The 21457-nt window shown below is 40.3% G+C and overlaps 1 protein-coding gene across 2 annotated transcripts in view; it reads right to left on the reverse strand.

Annotated features, from left to right (window-relative positions):
• Positions 1-21457, reverse strand: part of NR3C2 (nuclear receptor subfamily 3 group C member 2) — a 182721-nt gene that overhangs the window by 20280 nt on the left and 140984 nt on the right. Inside the window, exons 4-5 of one of the 2 annotated variants that reach the window (XM_062493879.1) lie at positions 8604-8942; positions 8053-8197 (exon numbers count right to left, since the gene is read on the reverse strand). In XM_062493879.1, the coding sequence (XP_062349863.1) occupies positions 8053-8197; positions 8604-8942 (484 nt within the window). The remainder of the gene's footprint in view (positions 1-8052; positions 8198-8603; positions 8943-21457) is intronic. The other variant, XM_062493880.1, reaches the window with a different exon arrangement.

Below are 21457 nucleotides of genomic sequence, written 5' to 3' on the forward strand. Positions count from 1 at the left end.
GTAATAAGCAAATTCACAAAGACAGAGAAGGGTTATTAAGCACAACTGTCCAAATGGAATCTCACGTTCAGAAAGTACCTAACTAATTGCTAGACTGGGCAAATGAAGAAGCCCCTTGTCCTGATCTTAAACTTTCTCTGGCCAATTTAAAGGATGACAAACTGCTGGAGGGACAGCTTCTGATGTTTTCCCATTCTTATACATCTCCTTAAAATGACTGTATCTCCTGTTTTCTTGTATAGCTTCACAGTTTGAATCAAAATCCTTCAGAAATTTAAGAAGTGTTCAGAGATACAGGCATTAAAAGGCAGAGCCTTTAGAAATTTACGCAAAGAAACTTTGTTGCTTCGCCCAACCAATGACCTGTTTACAAAGAAAAGAAGCCCAAAATAAAGATGTGGAAAATCTAGCTGAAACATGTTACATCTATTATGTACATTATGTACAGTTATGACAGCACTTTTCCAAAATTTTTGTTTTGGTTTGTTTTTTTTTGTTTGTTTTGGTTTCTTTTGGTCTGTGGGGTGGGTATGTAACAAAATCCCTTTGTGTACTTCTCTGGGTGTAAACTGAGCCACACTTTATGAAAAAATAAATAGCAGTAATGATGTATATAGAAAATTTACTGATGAAGATACTCACTTCCCACTGACACTTTGCATGAATTCAGTATTCCTCACCAAAACAATACATGCAAGCAAAAACCATGCAAGCAAAAAGCAGGGAGGATCATCAAGGAGCACCTGGTGACCTTTTAACAAGACCAGCAACTGCACACACAATTTGTCAGCAAAAATAAACACTAACAACTCTTACCAACTCTGGTTGTGGCAATAATAGTTTAAAAATGAGGGATTTGGAGACTGCCAGATTAGAGAGATTACAAAAATGTACCTAAATTTAGAAACTACAGGATTAAGAGATTGCAAGGGAAGACAAAGGGTTAACAGCCATCATCCTGCCAAACATAAAAGTGAAAAAGTAATCATTGAAACAATAAGTGAAGTTTCTTATTGGCTTTATCAGCATTCACAGATGATCAAACTAATTATCCCCCCTAAGCCCTGAGGTATATGACATCAAATAAATAAATAAATAAATAATAGTAATAAAGTAGTTTTTAAATATTCAGCTTATTTTATTACATTTATCTTCCTGCTGTTACCATAGAAATCAGAACACCAGGAAGACTTAGAGGCTTCAGCACTGAAAGGGCACAGAGAGGCTGCTGCATCCTTGCACTGCCTTATGCAACACCAAATCCTAGTGGTCCCAGCTTCCACAGGCATATCATGCATGGGTTTAACAACATAATGAAAATGCTATTTACTAAGAAAATGTTCATAATTATTAAATGCAGATTTTTAATATAATCTTAGCTGTTTCAGTTGAGCTACATCACAATTCTTAATTTAATTTTATGGCTTTCCTCAATGCTGGAAAATCCTCTGTCCATCCATATCCCATCACAAAACTAGCACATAAACTAGTGCTGCACATAAACTTCCTAGAAATCCCCTTGCACTGGTGCTTTTCCTGCCCCTCTCTACCTCATTTGCTCTACCTCAACTATCTCATTTGAAAACTGTAGTCTCTATTGTTCATCTACTGCCAACATCAACCTCTGTCTCCCTTCTAAATTAAAACTAACTTCATGCTTGGGGCAATTACCAAAGGCATGACATGAGAGATACTTGCAATAATCCATTTTAATTTTACTGGGAGCAAAATCTTATGCTTTAAAGGATCTGTATATATAAATTTGTAGTAAACTTAGTTAATTACATACATAGTACATATTAAAAAAATAAAATGAAAATATATCCATCTGTATATCCTGCTCTTAATGTTTTGTACATAATATTAAGTAAAGTCCAGTCTCTGTTGAAGTGTTTTTGCTGTAAGGACTGAGCTGTATATGATCTAAGACAATTATTTCAGAGATGGAAAAACATCATAACTGATCCAAATGGTCATGAAAGCTGGCCCCAGTTTTAAATTCAGTTTTTCAAGTCCAATAATTCTGGGTACCTCATACAATGCCCAGTGCTGGTTTTCATTAGTCAAACCCTCAAGTCTCTCAAGACTAGGGTAAAAAAAACAATGACAGCATGAAGTGCAATGGCCAGGAAATTCAGAACCTGCACACTTCTGATTTATTCTTTCTGCCGCAGATGACAAACTGAGAAAAATCAAAGGAGCAAGAAAACACACAGCACATTAGTCATGCAGTGCATTTGCAAAATACTGCTGAAATATTGATGCTGTGCTTTAAGGTACTAAAGAATCTCCACACAGTGTGTCTCAGCATCACTGAACTCTCTCAGTATCCCCACATCACTGCCATTTTACAGCCAGGTAAGGCTGGAATGGTAAATAAAGTAATTTGGATAGATTTGCTAAATATAGAAAATGATTTTGAAATCTTCAGTCTTTTCAGAAGTCCCTGAAGATTCAGAAATCTACAGAGAGACCCTGTTAAACCTAAAAGCAAAAAATAATCAAGACCTGTGGGGGAATTCCAGGGTTGGGCTGTCCCTCTGGGGCTTTTATTCCAGCACAAACCAATGTACAGAGGAGGAGCGTGGCTTGAGTTTTAATATTCATCATCAATGCCATCAGCTGTGTTTTTGCCTTAAGGAGAAAGAAGAAGCCACCATGCATCTTCCTTAGGGGAAGGAATGGAAAAGCACTGAGGCTTGCCATGAGGGATGCAGCTCCCTGACTTCCAGCTGGGAGGAGGAGATGTGCTGGGAGCACGAGCCATGGCCCCAAAGGCAGCCCATGTCCCACCGCTCCCACTGGTTTCCCACGTTGTGTGAGTGAGGATCCCTGCCATTCCGTGTCTTGGCTCCTGCTGGGTTTCTGTTGGCAGTGCTGCACTTGTAAATGCTTTTTATTCCTTCCTGAGCCTCTGAAAGGTTGCCAGCCAATGCCCTGACTTAATGTATGGGTGGAAGCAGATACTTGGGATGTTGTCACCAGTAGCCGGCGGGACAGCAACTGCCTGAGCCCGTTAAAACCTGAGCAAAAAGGAGCATCCCTTGCCTTTCTGTGGAATTTAGGCATCTGACTTCTGCACTGCAAAGACAGAAACTCCTACTTTCAAAAGGCTGGGCCCATTTCTTGCAGACAGGAACTGTCACACAATCTTTCTTCAAAAATGTTGAGGACTTTTCCCTCAAAAGGGCACAGCCAGGCAAAGAGTCATTTTAGCCATTAGTTCTATGGTTAATTCATCCAGTCAGGGAAAGAGCAATATGGAAGTCACAACTAACTTCCCAACCTTCCAGAACCACGTCTTAGAAATCCTGTTTAAGGCTGCTCCCAGTAGTAAAGAGTATTTTGCAGAGCTTCAGCCAGAATCCCTGAAAATAAGCTGGTGTTACAAACCATGGGGTTTTGTACATCCCTTGCTTTGTTCTTGCACCCATTCCAGCCAGAACTGCTTGGTTTTCTGCTTTCAGTTGTGTAAGATTTTACCCATTTAATGGTCTGGACTTAGATTATCCACACATGTGTTTGGCTCAAGTTGAATTAGATTAGAAAATTTTAGCTAAAGTCTTTGATTAAATCTTGAAGAGAAATTTTTGCCCTCCCTTGAGTTAAATAGACTGTTTTGGATTTTTTTTGGTTTTTTTTCTTTTTTGCAGGATTTCTGTCACTTTTTCAGTAGGAACCCAAAAAAATCTCAAGAGCTTAGGGTTTGAATTAGGGACAGTCTCTTGCCATGTCTTAAGAAAATCTTCCCCATTAATATCTCTGTTCTCCCAGATCCCTAGATCCATTCAAGGTCAGGCTTCCTCAATGACAACAAATGAAGAAAAACCTCTAAGAATCTCTCCCTACTTAATCCTTACATCTTATCTAACCTGATCAAAGGAATCACAGGGGGAAAAATATTATGGGATAGCATAACTTAGAGGTTTTGTTAAAGATACAGTCTTCAAAGCATGAACCCAAAGGGCTTAAACTATGATCTTGCAGACCACCTTAATTTTGGGATTTTGCAACTTCTTGAATTTGAGTTTGCACAAACACAACTAGAACACCTTTTGAGTGTTATCCCATATGCAGCAGTCATTCTTTAAGAGTGTTTGCCCTCAACAGGAATTACATGGTGTCATGCATATGATGGTCTTCTAAAGATTTACTGTGGATTAAAACCAAAGCAGTATCTACAGAATATTAGTTTTGATCACAACTACTACATTACAAAAAAGAAATGGATTAAAAAAACTGCACATGCCATAACTTACACAAACACAACATAAACCACTGTTTTATGCCTGTTTGCAGACTGTTCTTTAGGTATTTCTGTCACAGGCTGAGCAGCCATTTTCTTATACCCCGGTTAAAATCTTCTTGTTCAGTTAAGCCAAATTAAACCAATGGAATATATGCCTGATCCATAAAGACAAACAGTACACTTAATTAGATATGTAGCATGACTAAATGAAGGCAGACAACTATTTCGAGTCTTCCACAAGCCTAACAGGAAATCAAACCACATATGAGTTGGGAGGCATTTTGCACTGTATTTATACAATCAAAGTTACACTTAACAGCTATTAACAACACAGCTCCTCATTTGCTATTGGCCTTGTTTACAGGTCTTTAGAACACAAAAGAAAACAAGATCATATATCATGGCCCTCCAGAAACATTACAACTTCCTTTTATTCACAGTAGTTAAGAGTAAACGGAAAATTCATTTAATGTAAAACAAAGCCACATAATTCCACTAATGCCAACCTCTACTTTCACTCCTTTGTAACTGTTCATTGAAGAAAATGCTGAACCCTCTGGGGCACCAAGGGCCTGGTCAAGGACATGTTTTATTTTTTCTTGTAGAAAACAGGAAATGACTTTTCCAGACACAATATGAAGAAATACCAAGAAAATCTTGGCCAGGTGATAACAGAAATGCAACCCTCTCAAACCAGTAAAAGGAAAGGCATTGTAAAGCATCCCTTTTCATTCTGCATCAATTAATAAATGTCCTAAAGTGCCAAGGGCACTAAAACACTCCAAAGGTTTCACCAAGTAAACCTCAGGGAGGTCTAATAAACCCTGTGGCACAGAAACAAAGGCCAGTGCTTGTAATTACACAGCACATTTCCAAGTTCATGCTACTCAAAAAGTAAAGGTAAGACCAGCCTTCAGCAATTTCAGGGCAAAGCTTCAAAGCACTTCATGACCAGGAATAAGTGTTGCATTTTGTATTATGGGAATGGGCTTTACACTGAACTCTATTGGCTGGCTTCTACAATCTTTACTAAGTACTCCTAGAAGCCAGCAATGCTATGGTGCTTCCACTCCTGAAGACAGGCCAGCCATTCCCTGTGGGTTGCATCCCCAGTTTTGCCATAGCACGAGAAAAGAATTTGAATTAAAAATCAAAACAATTCTGTTAAAAATCCACACGCAAAGGACCAAACCAAAAGTCCATCATCACCCTTTTTGCAGTAGGAAAACACAGCAACAACAGCAACTCTTTAAAATCAACAAAGAAGGAACTACATTTAAGTGTTGGCAGATCTTTCAGAGTAGCTTCTCTCAAAGTCTTTCTTACCTATCTGGACACAGCTAAAACCTGGATTTTCATCTTCCTGTCTCTTGATTCTTACAACACTCCTTTAATTCTCATCAGTAAATACAAGCCTATCTCACTCCCACTTGAAATACTATTGCATATTCTTAGTCCCTATCCTTTCCCAAATTTACCTCCTCAAGTTTCCCTGGCCTTACCTCAGGACTGGGAAGAGCACTGCACCTCTTAAATTGGAATCACAAAGCAGTAGCTTGGGAGGGACCTCTGGAGGTCTCCAGTCCAACCCCCTGCTCCCTGCAGAGCTAATTTTGACATGGGAACAGGCTGCTCGGGGCTCTGCCCAGTGAAGGCTTGGACATCATCTGGGAGGGACCGAGACTCCAAGGTATCCCTGGGCACCTGCTTGGCTGGTTCATCATCTCCTTAGGTAATGTCTTCTCCTGCTGCCCAGGAGGCAGTGTTCTGTTCCAAACCTGGGATCACAAATTCTCATTCTTCCTCTGAGCACCTCCACAAAGAGCCAGACTTCATCTTTTCTACAACTCATTAGGAAGCTGAAGGGTGCAATTAAATCCACACTGCACCATCAGGTCCCTCACTGTCCCAGTCAGCCCTGACCACCTGAGCCAACCTCCACTGGTCCTCTGCAGTTTCTCAACAAATTTACCTTGCCAGAGAGCCCTAAACTTGGACTCCAAATGCAGTCTCAACCACATCCTGAGTGGCAACGTGAGAAACTGGGAACAAATGCCTGCCATGATGTGCAGTGATTATGAAACACAAACCAAGTGTGTGTGAAAGAAAACCTTTCCTTTTCCAGAGATGTGTCCATTACTGTTTCAGAGTGAACACCAAATGTTCTACTCTTTTATCTCCAAGGAAATTTCCCGCCCTGATTAGCTACTTCAAAAGGCCCTGTCCCCCTCACATCTCCCTGCATTTTTTTTTCTATTTATAAGCAATTGCCTTCTCTCTGCAATGAGTATATTGCCAAATATGCAGGAGACCAGAGCACTGTCTCAATTACGTATCTGGTTTAGGATGTTTTAATTTTGCACTCCTTTTTCAAACTGGATTCCTGCCTCAACCTCAGTGTAATTCTACAGGCAGCTATCTTCAAGGCTTGCAGCATAAAACTCACAATTGATCTCAAATTCTGGAAATTGCTTCTAGCTGCAGTATAACAAGAGCAAGCAATGCACACACTTTTATTTGCAAGCAGGATTGATTTCTCTGTCCAATAAATTCTGACCCCCTGACTGACTTCCTTGAGATGAAGGAAAGCTGCTTTCGAGTTTGAACTTTTAGTCTACATTCCCCCAGGAGAACTAAACTCTTCAAAGTTCACATTTTCACTTAGCACTAGCTACAGATACTTTTTTTTTTTTCCCTGTGACAATTCTCTAATGTTCAAGTCATAATGGAGGTGCTTTCAACAAGGAAAATGGCTGACACTACATTTTGGGCCACATGCAGTAAATCACCAGTTCATCCTCTTAAAAAAAAAAAAAAAAAACCAAACCAAACCAAACAATCCTTCTTTGATATTGCTCACTGCTTTGGGACCCATCTCACACTCATTAATTATGTAGGGATTCCTAAATCAAAGACAGACTATTAAAATGGACAGCAACAAAGCATCTTTTCCAAGAAAAAGATTTCAGAATGCATCAGGAGATTAAGTGGTAAGTTATTTTTTTGTTAATTTTTTGTTTTGTTTTGTTTTTTCCCCAACTTCACCCATATCCTATTGATTATGTCTCCTTTTTACCTCTAGAAAAAAACCCCAAGCTTCTGGGATAAGCAAATGATGCAAGCCCCATTTGACTGCCTGTGCATTCACTTAGATTTTTGACTTTACTGTCTTGTAATAAACACTAGCAGAATGGAACAGAAATTAAATTATAGTCATCAAAAGCGAAGCACTAAACACACACAAACATAAAATATGAAGGAACACATACTCAGACAGAATGGTTGATCCTTCTTTTTGTCTGAATGCATCATAAAAGAAGTTATGTTTCATTACTGAAAAAACATTTTGGCTTCTTTCACGGTTGCAAAGAAGGGTAATTAAGACTGTCAAGAAAACACATTGAACAGCTGTATATTGTTAACAAAAGCACCATTATATGACTGCTCTGAAAAACCCCAGTAATTTAAACATTCACATTTCCTAGAAGTCGGATATTTTTCCAAGCTCCAGTAGATACCAAAAAATGTTCTTTTGTATAAACCATGGTTGTGTATCAGTCACATTGCAAACCAGTGGGATGGTCCCAGTTTGAGAACACATCCCCATATATAAGGAGAAGTGGACAGCAGTAATCAAAACTTCGGCAACTGAAATGTGAGTCACTGAAGAAAATTAAAACTTCAGCTGTTTTTTAAGCCAGAATTAGCTGAAATTTTCTTAGACTGCAACTATGCCTGAAAAACCAAATAAAGACAGCAATCCTTCCAGCTTGCACTGAAAAGGGCCATTAAGGAATACTTACTCATCGAAGATCAGGTCTGGAGCAAAATAGAGGAACTGGCTGTTTGTATGTTTGTACGACCTCCAACTCAAGGCAAACGATGACAGACACATCCACGAATACTGAATTAAAGTAATTTGGTCCTCGAGAGGCAAGTTTCTAAATCCTAGAGATCAAACCAGAAAATACCCATGAACTACAAGGGCTGGTCAAACCATCACCAAACACACTGCTTTTTACTTTTCCAGTATTCACAAACAAAAGCAACGCTCCCACTTTGGATAAAATAAAGCCGTAATTTTTCATTCCAGTGACAAAATACATTTTCTTCTTAAGAGGCTATTACTGAAAATGAAAGCTTTTTAAATATCAATCACAGACATTTGAAACAAACATTACATAAAATAAGAAAAAACCCCAGCTATCTTCTCTCAGAGGTTCATCTCACACCCCACAGCTGCTGGTTTTCTCAGCACAGTCCATGGATTAAAGACGCAATTCGTCAAGCAAATAGTTCTTTGAGCTAAAAGAAACTGTGCAGCGACATCTCAGCAGATGACTCAGGGTCCTACCTGGAAGTATCTTTGCCCACTTCACCACCTGAATCATCTGCTTGCCGGCCAGGCGGTTTAGGGTGGAGAGCAGGTACTCCGCTGTGTCCGGCTTCGAGCTGTCGTATCCCGCGTACACGATCTCCGGCTCAATGCTTTCGAGGATCTTAACAGGGGAGGGAGTAAGTGCTGGTGAGATAGCAGACATGTGGGGGACAAGTGCAGTGTTGACAGAGGGCTCGGTCACGGGAGCGATGTACGTCGTCCCTTCCTCGGGGCTCTGCGGGGGTGGCTGCTGCCGCTGCTGGGGCTGCTCCTCGTGCATCCCTTTCAATTTTCCCAACTTTTTGGACTTCCGGGCTGCGAAGATGAGCAACGTGAGAACCAAGTCAGTACAGAAAGCCAGCAAAACCTCGGGCTTTAAACAGGAAATGAAAGCCAAAGCATAATCTCAGAAGTTCTTGAGTGAAACAGGCTCAGGACTTAAAGAAATACCTCAGTGCCTGCAGCATCGTCACACTGGAAAAAGGACCAAAATACACCTCTAAGCTCATTTTCACTGCTTTACTGGATGTTTTTATACATGATAGAATGTCCAGTATCTGCCTCCATACAGACATGCATAAAACATCCTAGTTACTGCGTTTGGTGCCAACTAAACATTTCAGAACTGTGCTCACTTATCATCTACAAGGCTGCAATTCATGTTCTCCATTGCACTGCTCATCAAAAGGAATCTGCACAATATTAGCAGATGCAGAGCTCTCCTAAGCTTTTGCCTCAACTTGAAATGTAGTCAATCCATTTTTAACAGCCCAAGATAGTCAAGCCCCCTTGCTTTTGCTGCTTTGATATGTCCGTAACATCTTTACCCCTTCCTCTTGAGTAATTCTCAAATAATGCTTAAATATTTATCCACTTAAAGAAGAAAGAATGAACCTCATGTAACACCTTTCTCACTGCTATCACCATGTCTCTGATGATTTGTCTTCCCTTTTCTTTAACTTCCTTTTTTTTTTTTTTAATTCTACCTGCCCTACTTTTCTTTACTAAGTACTCCTAGAAGCCAGCAATGCTATGGTGCTTCCACTCCTGAAGACAGGCCAGCCATTCCCTGTGGGTTGCATCCCCAGTTTTGCCATAGCACGAGGAAAGAATTTGAATTAAAAATCAAAACAATTCTGTTAAAAATCCACACGCAAAGGACCAAACCAAAAGTCCATCATCACCCTTTTTGCAGTAGGAAAACACAGCAACAACAGCAACTCTTTAAAATCAACAAAGAAGGAACTACATTTAAGTGTTGGCAGATCTTTCAGAGTAGCTTCTCTCAAAGTCTTTCTTACCTATCTGGACACAGCTAAAACCTTTGTCTGGATTTTGATCTTCCTGTCTCTTGATTCTTACAACGTTCCTTTAATTCTCATCAGTAAATACAAGCCTATCTCTCTCCCACTTAAAATACTATTGCATATTCTTAACCCATATCCCTTCCCAAGTTTACCTCCTCAAGTTTTTCCTATCATCAATTCCTCTCCCCTATTTTTCCTTAAATATAACCTCTTTTCTGCAGTTCTAGGATCCTTTCTGGGCAACTTCCACCTCTCCAAAAAGTTCACTTCCACTCCAACTCAGCATGCCATGACACTGCCTCCTGGGAAGCTTTCAAAGCTTGCTCTGTGTGCTTGTTACTCATCCTCTTATTTACGGTGCAGAAAACTCCCCAAGGACACCCACAGAACCACCTCACTAGTCTTCTACAAACCAAATGTTTTAAAAAATCCCCTCAACAGCAGAGCTGCTGCTGCTGCCCTCAGACCACTTCTGGTGACAGCAGCCATTAATGTTTGACTGTTTCCTTGACACTGGGGCTGCCTGCCCAGAGCCAGCAGCTGGGAATGAGTGAGGCAGGATACAGACGCCCAGGGTCCAGGACAATGCACACACAAGTGCAACAATAGCCTGTTGTTTTCAACACTTCCTTGCCGGGACAGTACCTTGAACTCAGAGGAGATGGTTCATCCCAAAATTCAATGGGAAAAATATTTATTAGGGTAAACATGAGGAGCTGCTACAGAAAACTGATGTTACTACTCATACACAAGGTCTTAAAGGTGCCCAAAGAGATGATCCATGACTATGGCGTTCAAAAGATAAAAATAAAATTCACTGCTACTGAACATGCCCTGCACGGAGCAGGGAGTCCAAAATCCCAAGGTCAGTTTGTAGTCGTTTCCATCACACCATGAGGGATCTTCCTGGCTGATCTCAGTGCCAAAAACCCTTAGGTAGCCTACAGAGAACTTCAGAGATCTCTGTTTAACTTTTATCATTTTCTCTTCTGAGAGCTGGAGGGAATTAGGTGACGGAAATTAATTTCATTGATTCACCCTACATGATGTGTGTCTGCTTTTGAGAACTCCTTATTTCCTCCATGTCTGCAGACATACAGACAAAGTGAGGCAGGTTGATTTTTTTTAATAGAAGAATTGAATATGCAAATAAAAATGTATTGCTCCTAATAAAATTTAAAGTTCTTCTGTTCAGTTAACTACATCTACTTCAAAACCTCCTAATTATCAAAAGCATTAGCACAGGTTATGTAGGAATAGCTCTCCATTTGAAGTTATAAGGAAGAGGTAAGACAAGTATCTGTCAGCAAAGGTTTCACTGCAGTTTATGCTGTCTCAAGACACAGGAATTGTGAGAAGATCCTTCTAATTGTCCATTCAAATCCTATTTCTTACTTTTCTATTACAAAATTCTTTAAAAAGCTCCTTCAAACAATGAAGCACAACTGAAGGCTTATTTTATCCTCTGGTGCATCAAGTTACATGGATGCAAAATCCATTCTTCAGGATGTAATTTTCAACTCTAGTGCCCAAAAATCCATTTTAAAAAGTAGCAGTTGATCATTTTGTTAAACAAGCATTTTTATCACTCTGCAAAATAAAACAGAAGGAGTTATAGGCAAAGCAGACAACCCTGGAAAGTTCAGTTCTGAAAAGGAAATAAAAATGCAGTTGTTCCCCATGAGGTGCAGTTGCACCTACGTGAGGATGTCCAGGTGAAATCACTGTGAGCACTAAATACAGTTTGCATTTATCTTAGAAAGGCAAAGCTGGACTTACAGATTTTTCAACAAAATAAATCCCAAAAGTAAAGCAACAATGAGCAAGCTCAGCTGAATGTCTGATGATGAGTTAACAGAGCCATTGGACACTGAAAACAGGGTTTAAAAATAAGCCTGAAGGAGTGGATAGAGATAAGTGTTTGCTGCTATAATTCCTTAAGTTTATCAAGCACTATTTGTTTTGTCCTGTTATCAAAACAGGCCTAAAAATAAAGAACTCTACACATCTTTCATGTTTGCAGAGGCAAAAAATGCATTTGCACAATAATTACACCAGAACAAGAGTGCTGGTTTGCCAACTCCATCAAGTATCTTGCAGCATGGATAACTAATCACATACTTAAGACGTAAGTTTGTATGTTCTATTCTCCAAGAGTTTTTTATTAAAAAAAAAAAAAAAATTGTTCCATGTATAAAACTGGCATAAAAATGTGTTTTAGTTTCATTTTCTTCCATTATAATGCCTTTAAAATGAAGCTGAGAAAAACATTACTTCTTGACAGTCATGTTTACAGTGAAGAAAACTGTATTTTTCATTTGGCTCCATGCCAGCGCTGTAGCTCAACTGGTTTGGTAACTCCCACAGAAACCAACAAGCAAAGATTACATACAAACTGAGCAGTACATACTCTGAGTCGCTCTTTAAAAGCTGTTTTTCACATTTCCTCTCACACTCCTATACCAACCACAAAACTGACTAAGCCACCTCTGAAATGGAGAGTAAAAGCCATGCTCATCAGGATTACTCCCTGAAAAGGCTCAGGAAATCCCTGCTTCTCCACACTGACCAGGGGATGGAGCAAGCACGGGACATTTCAAGTGACAAAGCTGCAGTCTGAAGCTTGCCTGGGGTCAGGACAAGAGTTCCATCCAAATGGCTGTGCCACAGTGACTGCACGACTCCTTGCCCTCCTGTCCAGTGCTATTGCAGCCAGAATATCATATTATAATTCTCCTATTTTTCCATCACCTGAGACAGAGTAATAGGTGAAGGAAAACCAGCAGTAGAGAAAGACACCACAGATATACCCAAGGTTAAAAATCTCAAATATCTGCCATGACTTTTGTTGAGTATTTTATGTCCTTATGCTCCAATAAAAATGGAGAGGAGAGGAGAGGAGAGGAGAGGAGAGGAGAGGAGAGGAGAGGAGAGGAGAGGAGAGGAGAGGAGAGGAGAGGAGAGGAGAGGAGAGGAGAGGAGAGGAGAGGAGAGGAGAGGAGAGGAGAGGAGAGGAGAGGAGAGGAGAGGAGAGGAGAGGAGAGGAGAGGAGAGGAGAGGAGAGGAGAGGAGAGGAGAGGAGAGGAGAGGAGGAAAAGAAAAGGAATAAGGTGAAACATTTGAAAAGTCACAAACCTGGATTTTAAAAAGGCACTTCCGAGAGCCATTCTCTGTAGCTCTAACAATAAATAGTGAACAAATAAGATACAAGTCAATTAGAGAGCTGGTTCCTTAGTATTGACCTCCTCACATGGAAATCTCCTGTTCTGAAGCTGAAACAGGGACCCTGCCATCTCAGGATGGGAGTTTATGAGCCATCTGTAAAATGCTGAAGAGGCTTCTAGTCATCTGCAACAGGGAATGATGCTCTAGGTCCAGTAACAGGACATTTATCTGGATGTGGCTCTATTGTAAAGTGGCTTTGGAACACAAATTAACATGAACTACAGCTACAAATTATGGCATTCCTTATTTTTATGGGTAAAGTTTGAGGGTTTAGGGTCAACACATTCTATTTTTAAAAATATCATAATAAACTTACACATGCTATACAAATTGGGTCTAGAGGGAGATAATACATGTAGATTACATATATTATATACTCCTTTTGTGCCCAGGGAATATACACAAATTAAGTCCACAAATTGGGTGGGCTCCACACACCCAATCACTATTTTTCATAGGCTCAAAATTAGTAATTTTCATTGCATTACTGTTAAAAAAATGGGATCCAAAAACATCAAATAACTAAATGTTTTTACCAGTAGATAAACACCCATAATTATTATGATTCAATTCAGCAGAATGCTAAGAGAGTGGTATTTTGTTTGTAGAATTGTACTAGTATTCAAATTTAGAAGACAAACAATGCAAAGTGCTCTGCAGATTCATGCTCACTTTCAGTAGTCTGAAAGTAAAAAAGTAAGCTAAATCTGAAGTTTAGAAAATTACCTGTAGTTCTGTGCAGGGTGAATCTCAAGACCTGTGATGACAATCTCCTGGAATCGAAATTTATTTTTTTTTTAAGATAATATTCAGAGCTTGCCTTGATGCCCATCAGAAAATAATTTGTTTGTATTACGCCTGAAGTTACAATTTAGATGACTAAGATCTTTATTTAATCACATCTATAAAGCTCTGCCAGAGCCAGGACCAAGCTGATCCTGACCCAACATATCTCTTTTATATTTTGTGCATATTTGAATCCATGGGGGATATCAAAACATAAGAATATAGTGTAAAGCAGAGAACTGTAGTGGAGGGAGAGGGGAAACCAGAGTGGACACAGCAGAGGACACAGAAAGTGGAGGAGGTTTAAAAAGGATGTAAAGGAGAAGAGAAAGCAGCAATTGGAGTAAATACACAAAACATAAGACAAGGGGGGATGCAAATAACTATATGCACTTCAAACGAGGTAATTTGGGACTATTTCTAAGTGTGTGTTGTACCACTAGTGGTCTAGGGTAGACAACATGGTGCAAAACAAACCCACTGTGGCCACCTCTACTGTGCTGGCTCTACCCATGCCAGTGAACACCTGCATTTCAGACACCTGGGCTCCACCATTCAGGTCTAGTGCCCGAGCTCCACACCTGAACTGCAACCACCACCTCCTTCCCAGCCTCCACAGCTGCCAGCATTCTCCCTTCCACCCCATTCCAAACGCTTGAGGGTTTCCCTGCACACCCTGCCCCTGCTCTCCAAAATCAACCTAAAGGACCTTGCTGTACCACAGTTACCAAAGGTACCAATTCTCCCCTCAAGGCAGCTCTGACTCGAGGTAGATTCTTCTCTGAGCCCTCACTCAGCGCCTCCACCTTTGTACAGATAAATGCTCCATCAAAATGCCACTTTTCCCTCCTCTGAATCTTTTCATCATGTTTGCCTGGTGACTTTGCCTCACTTACTTCAATGAGCTGACATCTGTTCTCATTAGCTATTTTACTGCTACCACAAATAGTGTTTTCTCTTCCCCCAAATCTGTTGTATCTTGACATGAAAATTTTGAGCTATCTTGGTACAGACAATTTTTCACTTAGCTGTCTAGCACAATGGGAATGAGATTTCACTGAGAAATTTCTAGACAATAATACAGACTTCATATACACACATATGCCTAGGAATGTATGGAATAAAGTGAAAAAGCAGCAATGCATACGTGATCTTACAGCATTATCTTACTTTCCCCACAAAGTGTACTCAGGCACGCCTCTTTTCTTCCAGAAACACAGAAGGAACAACCACGATAAAGCTTCCATAAAACCCATTACCCACTTTGGGAAGCAAACCACTGATTTTCAGGTATCTCCAGAAGATGAAGAACCTCTAAATGTGACCCCAACTGTTAGAATCATAGAGTATCCAATTATGCTGAGTTGGAAGGAGCCCACAGGGATCCACAAGTCTGACTCCTGTCGTGCCACGTGTGAGAGGAAGGATCAGGTACAAATCTGGGAGGCACATGTGCAATCAGATGAGTCACAGCTTTAACTGGAGAGACCAAGGCGAGGAAGCACACGAAAAGCAACTACCAAAGCAGGGACAACTTGTACAAGGACTTGAAAGGAAGGCACAAAATTACTTTATCATGTAAGACACACTGCCAAAAGGACTTGACTCTTGCAGAGCAGAGGCCTTTGAAGGGTGATTTCTGCAGTGGTGTTTGGGATATGCTGAAGAGACCCGTAGCTTGTTTAAATATGCAAAGAAAGGAAGACTGCAGCTGGCGAGGAAGAAAACAAAGGTCCTGGCTTCACATGGCAAAATAAATTTTAAAATCTGTTTCTGACAGCTGTGACCCAGAGGAGAAAGTGATAGAAAATGGTATCACTTGCTGTTGAGCCTGAGGAATGAGTAGTCCAATTAACAAAGCAAAGAAAATTTCCTAATTTCTTATCCTCCACTGGCAGAAGGAAGTTTTTGCTGGACAATAAGCTCCAATCCAATGACTGAACTCAGCAGAAAGAAATGGAAGGCATAACTGAAACAATGACATAGTTTGGCATACTGTTTACTAATTAATAAATAACACTTTAATCTGACAGGACAGGACAATTTTACAACTTTACAAGGAATAAACATGCATGAAGTCTGATCTATGGACATGTCACGTTCTATTTGCCTTTGCTCAGACCCTACAAAGAGCCAGGACCATCCATAAGTGTAATTCTTATTCTTGGTTTACATTTGGATACCAAAAAGGGAGGTACAACACACATGGAAGAAGAGCTGCTGATGCACATTTTAATAGTAATTGTGTACTATTTTCATTATGTTCACCTAGACGTATTTTGGTTTTTTACTCTAGTTGGACTTAAAATCCTAATAAAAGAGACTGCAATTAGGTAAATATTACTTTGGTTACTTATAGAACAACCTAAGAAGTGTTTGCATTTTGATTTGTTTGGAACAGATTCTAATATATGATGCAGTGCTATGCTGCTGTAGCACAGGCCTGTAAAGCACAGAAACAATAAATATGAAGCAGTTTATTCTATTGCCTTGAGCAGATCAGCCGTACTTTGCCCAACTCAGTATGTTATTAATCTCCAATAAAGGGAATTCCACAATATCCCACATCTTCCTCCATCATCTAACCATTCAGTGTTCTCCCAACCTCTCCAGTCTTACATCATTTTTGTCTGCAGTAAAGTTGATTTCTCTCCATCGTTCCCCCAGAGGCCATAAAGAGCAACTTATCATTCCTGTCCTCTTTTACACCACTTCTTGAATTGAAAGACTGTTATCACGACCATCTTAAAGTCTCTCCCTTCTACACTAACATGTAATGAGTTTGAGTCTTGTTTCTTTTTTCTTTTCCTAAGCATCTTATTATCCTTGTTTTCCCAGGACAGTCTCTAATCTGTATTACACCTTTCTTCAGGCACATGATATAAAATTTCAGGAAGGAACATTCAGTTTAGATCTTTAAGGAACCTTTCTAAATTTAAAGACCTGATGTGAAAAAAACAGAGTAAAAGGTTATCTGTGGTTATCAAGGGACCTGTAGATACGTTCACACTGGACATGTCCCAGAAGAGATGAGAGACACATCCTTCACTTCACAGAGGTACCACAGATACTGCAATCCCACCAACTGGCAGAGGGACATACATGACAATTTTGCAAGGCTGTCCCATCCCCACCACCCTGCCCAGAAGTGCTGAAACCAGACACAATCATCAGGCCCACACCTGCCACCTCTGACAAGAAACAGAGTGATTCCTTGGCATCACATAAGCCTTGCCTATTTTTGCAGCAATTTCACCTCACTGACTCTAAGTTTAACTCAGGATCATCACACAACCGTGCTCCTTTCTTCCCTGCAGTCCCTCAGCAGCTGCTCTCAGGTATCCCATTTCTCCATGCCTCAACTTGCACTTCTTAACATCCCAGTCTGTACCAAAAATGCCATCATATTGGTTTCCAACACTGGAACTGAAGATGCTTTTGAGATCTGATCCAAATCTGTAGATTTACATATTTACTCTCTACTTTGTTGTACATGTAAAAATTACAATTACTACTAGATCCTCAACAGGATTCTACTCCAGATGTCCTTTCAGTACAACAAGGAACCACTCTGGAAGAACACTCACTATTTCGGCTAATTACACACCCACTTAATGAGGAACCTTACAATATTTTAATGAAAAATCCACATTTTCTTCTGATTACACTTACAGCTCAAGACACTGAGCAGTGAAATGCAAACACCTGCAGGGAGGTGGCACCTCACACCAGAGCCTGCATGCAGCAGCTGTCTCAAAAATCTTCAGGTGAAAGCCCAGATCAGATCTTGTGTATTTTGAGGTCTGACCCAAGGATGAAGCTCAGGTTACCCACCTGTCTAGCATGTGGGACAGTGATGAGCACAGCAGTTAAGGAAAGAGACTGGGGAGTGTTTGAGTAAGAGGCAGAGGAATTAATCCCTTTTTAAAGTTGAGTTTCAGGCCAAGCATTCATGAAGAGACAGCGGACAAAAGTGACAAAAGTAAGCAGAGATCCAAAGTGCATTTTACAGGAATATTTAGGTTGTCAGGGAAAATGTCTAACACATTTTCTTGTTTCTCAGCAATCCTCAAAGTGATAATTAAATGAAAAATAACAGTTTCATAGGGGTACTCCTCCCTGTGTGGGAACAACTTTCACCAAATGCCAATTAGTGGTTTCCTGTTAAAATCAAATCAAGCTGGTTTTTTGATAAAGCTTTTTAATGAGAAATAGCTAAAGTATGAAAATTTTCCCCCACATATATTTCATAATAAATCCCAAAATCACATAACACAATCTCACATCTAACATTTTTGGTAAATCAAACTCTCTCTTGTACTTCTTCATTAATTTCCAAAGAAATGTATTTACTAAATATTTAAATCATCCAATAAACAAAGCCTTAAAAAAAGGCTTACAAAAGTAAATTATAATGTTGATGAAAGCCAATCTTAATCAGTCCTTTTCAGATGCTCCCAAAACTCATTTTTTTACTGATTATTTATTCATTCTTCAAGCGTATGGCAAATTCAATAATTTTTGAGTGAAGAGTTGTCTACTAAATGCATCAGTGGTTTTGATTATTCTATTTGACATAAAACAAAGACAAGCAGTAAAATGTCAACAATAAATGTGAAGACGAGATCACCTACAACTCCAAGACACCTGTTGGAATGAAGCTTGAATTGCAAGCATTAGTAATAATTTGTTTAAAAAGAAAGTTAAGAAAATGTTGGAGAACAGATTTTGACTGTACCAGACTGAATACTCTTGGCTATGGTCGCTGGTTTCTGCCTTATGCCAAGCAACAACGTTCCTCCCAAGACACCCATTCCCATCCAACCTTCTGCAGGCACTCCTCATCCAAGTCTTCTCTCTTGCTTTTATTTGGGTTGATACCCAATCTTCTGTGTCTGTTACATGATTTATGTGCCCCCCATCCTCACCACAACACGATAAAACCCAACAGACACTTGCCATGTCTAAAGCTTCGCATTTACATTGGAAACACAAGTTCTCAACAAGCATTTCAGAGTCCTTAAAAACCAAACTGTGCCACAGCACCTCTCCTTCCATATCCTGAGTGCTCACACTTGCACTCCATGCTAAAGAGTGTTTCATTTTTGCTCTTGTTAGAACTAAACTTTGTAAGAGCTGCCCTTTCCTCTGTGGTCTTTCTGGGTAAGTCATTACCACATTCCCACTTGGTTATTTTCCCCCAAAGGAACAACATTTTTTGAGATCCTTTGTCTCCTCATCTGTATGACTTCCATATCCCCAGTTTTTATCAACTCAAATTTCTGTCAAATGATTTTACTCCCAGTACACTGAATGCTGCTGGTCTGTCCCTCATCTTCTAGAAATTATCTACCCCACTTCCCAGCAACACTACCTGTGAAATATGACCTGACTGTTTATCTTCTGCAGTCATCTTGGCCATGTTTTCCACCTCATGATTACTCATTAAAAAAGAAAAAAGAGTATAAGCCTGTTAATCTCCTGCTTTAATAAATCACCCTGAACATACGTGAAAAGACTCTGTATGTAATAATCATTTTTTGTGGGGTAACAGCAATTCTCTACCTCTACCCATTTGTATGATCTGGGAAAGCTGATGGCAGAGAACCACAAAAGCACACACATGCCAGCCCCAGTGTGCAGAAAGATGTGCACTGGGTGGTTTAGAAACACTCCATCCAATGCCTTCACCTTGCCTCCCTTTTTGTTAAACACCAGCTTCTTGCTGCTGTGTATTTCTAAGGCTTAAATGTGCTCAACACTCCCTTCATAACCTGCTGGGAAATGTTCTTTCTACTGCCACTGGACTCCAAGGACTGCTTTTTGAGCCTGGTATGCTTGCCACACCTCACACTTATTTTTGCAAAACACAGATATTAAAAATGGAAAGCCATGCACTTGGGAACTGGTGGGGAGAAAAAAGCAGGAAATAAGATTAATAACTAAAACCACAATTCAGCATTGTGAGCCCACCCTACTTTTGGCCAAGGTTGTTGCAAGCATGTTAAATTAAAGCATGTTGCAAGCTAAATGTTTATGCCCTATTATTCAGGTGGAATATCTCTGAAGCAACAGCTTGGTGAAAAGGACAAGTTCTTCCTAATCCTGTAGCTTTGCTCATGATGGGGAAGTGAGCAATGGAAACACATCACCACAAACCACAGGGGCAGGTTTCTAAAGGGTTCTGGTGACAACCAGCAGCTCTGGAAAAAGAGGAACAGGAGACAAAGGCATGTTTTAACAGCAAAGACTACGCTTTTACTATGCGGAAGAATAAAAAGGATATGGACATAGAGCACTGTGGAAGGAAGCTGTAATAATAATATCAGTGTGGAAGTGATAATTTGGTGATTCAGGAAAAAACAAAACATCACCAAGACCTGCACATAACTTTCAGAAATGCTGAAAATCCTCCTCTCAGAAAACCACAATCACCCACCTCGTGTTTCGAACCAAAGCAAGGCACCACGTACAGAATATGAAGCTCTGGGGAAAGAGCAGCCTCTGAGTCTGCACAGGGAGTGCTGCACAGCCAAAATCAGACAGCACCCCCAGAGCCTGAGTGCACAGCACCACTGCAGGACACGAGGCAGGCTGGGACACACACTCCCAGCAGGGATACAGCTCCTTTGCAAGGCTGGCAACCAAGGGTGCTGTGCCTTGGATGGTACGGTGGACAGTCCAGAAGACAGAATGGGAAGTCTGGAGTTCAGCAGCCCCACGCCAAAAGCCTGAAAGGCTGTTCCTGGAGGAAAGACAAATGCTGCTGGCTGCTGGGAGCTTGCAGAAGGCAGAGCTGGAACCAGGAAAATGTGAAAAGACAATGCATGAACCTGATCAGGAGTTCGATCAGGGACTGCTGGATGGGAGCTGCGGGCTCTTGGACCACTGCAGTGCATCTTCTCCAGCTGCCTTCACACACAGAATAAAATCATCAGCAAAATTCCAAGTACAAGGACACACTTCCAATATTGCTTTTAATTGATGCCCGAGAGATTATTCTGACATTACCAGTCCTCTTCAAAATTCTGCATTTTTAACCATCATTCACAAGTAATTTATTAATAGTTGTTGCATATGACTGTTCTCATGGTTATCTACAATATTCAAGAATCACAGAATCACTTTAGGTTGGAAAAGACCTTTAAAATCATTGAGTCCAACCATTAACCCAACACTGCCAAGTCCACCACCAAACCATGTCCCTAAGCATCAGATCTACATGGTTTCTGAAGGAAAACATCCTTCCCTGGGCAGCCTCTTCCAGTGCTTGACAGCCCTCTCAGTGGAGAAGCTTTTCCTAACAACCAATCTCAACATTCCGTTCATGAGGATGATTCAAGCTGGAAAGTTAGAAGGTCACATCCAGAGCAGGGCAAGAGCAGTACACATGGAGTAAGATGGACACAAAAGCAGGAAAAGTTAATTGCTGAACAAATTGGCTCCTACAACATCTTCAACAGCAGGTTTATAAGCAACGGGGAAATTACCTATTACTTATTATTATCTATA

This window comes from Cinclus cinclus, chromosome 5, assembly GCF_963662255.1.
Source record: "Cinclus cinclus chromosome 5, bCinCin1.1, whole genome shotgun sequence".
In the NCBI taxonomy this organism is placed as follows: Eukaryota; Metazoa; Chordata; class Aves; order Passeriformes; family Cinclidae; genus Cinclus; species Cinclus cinclus.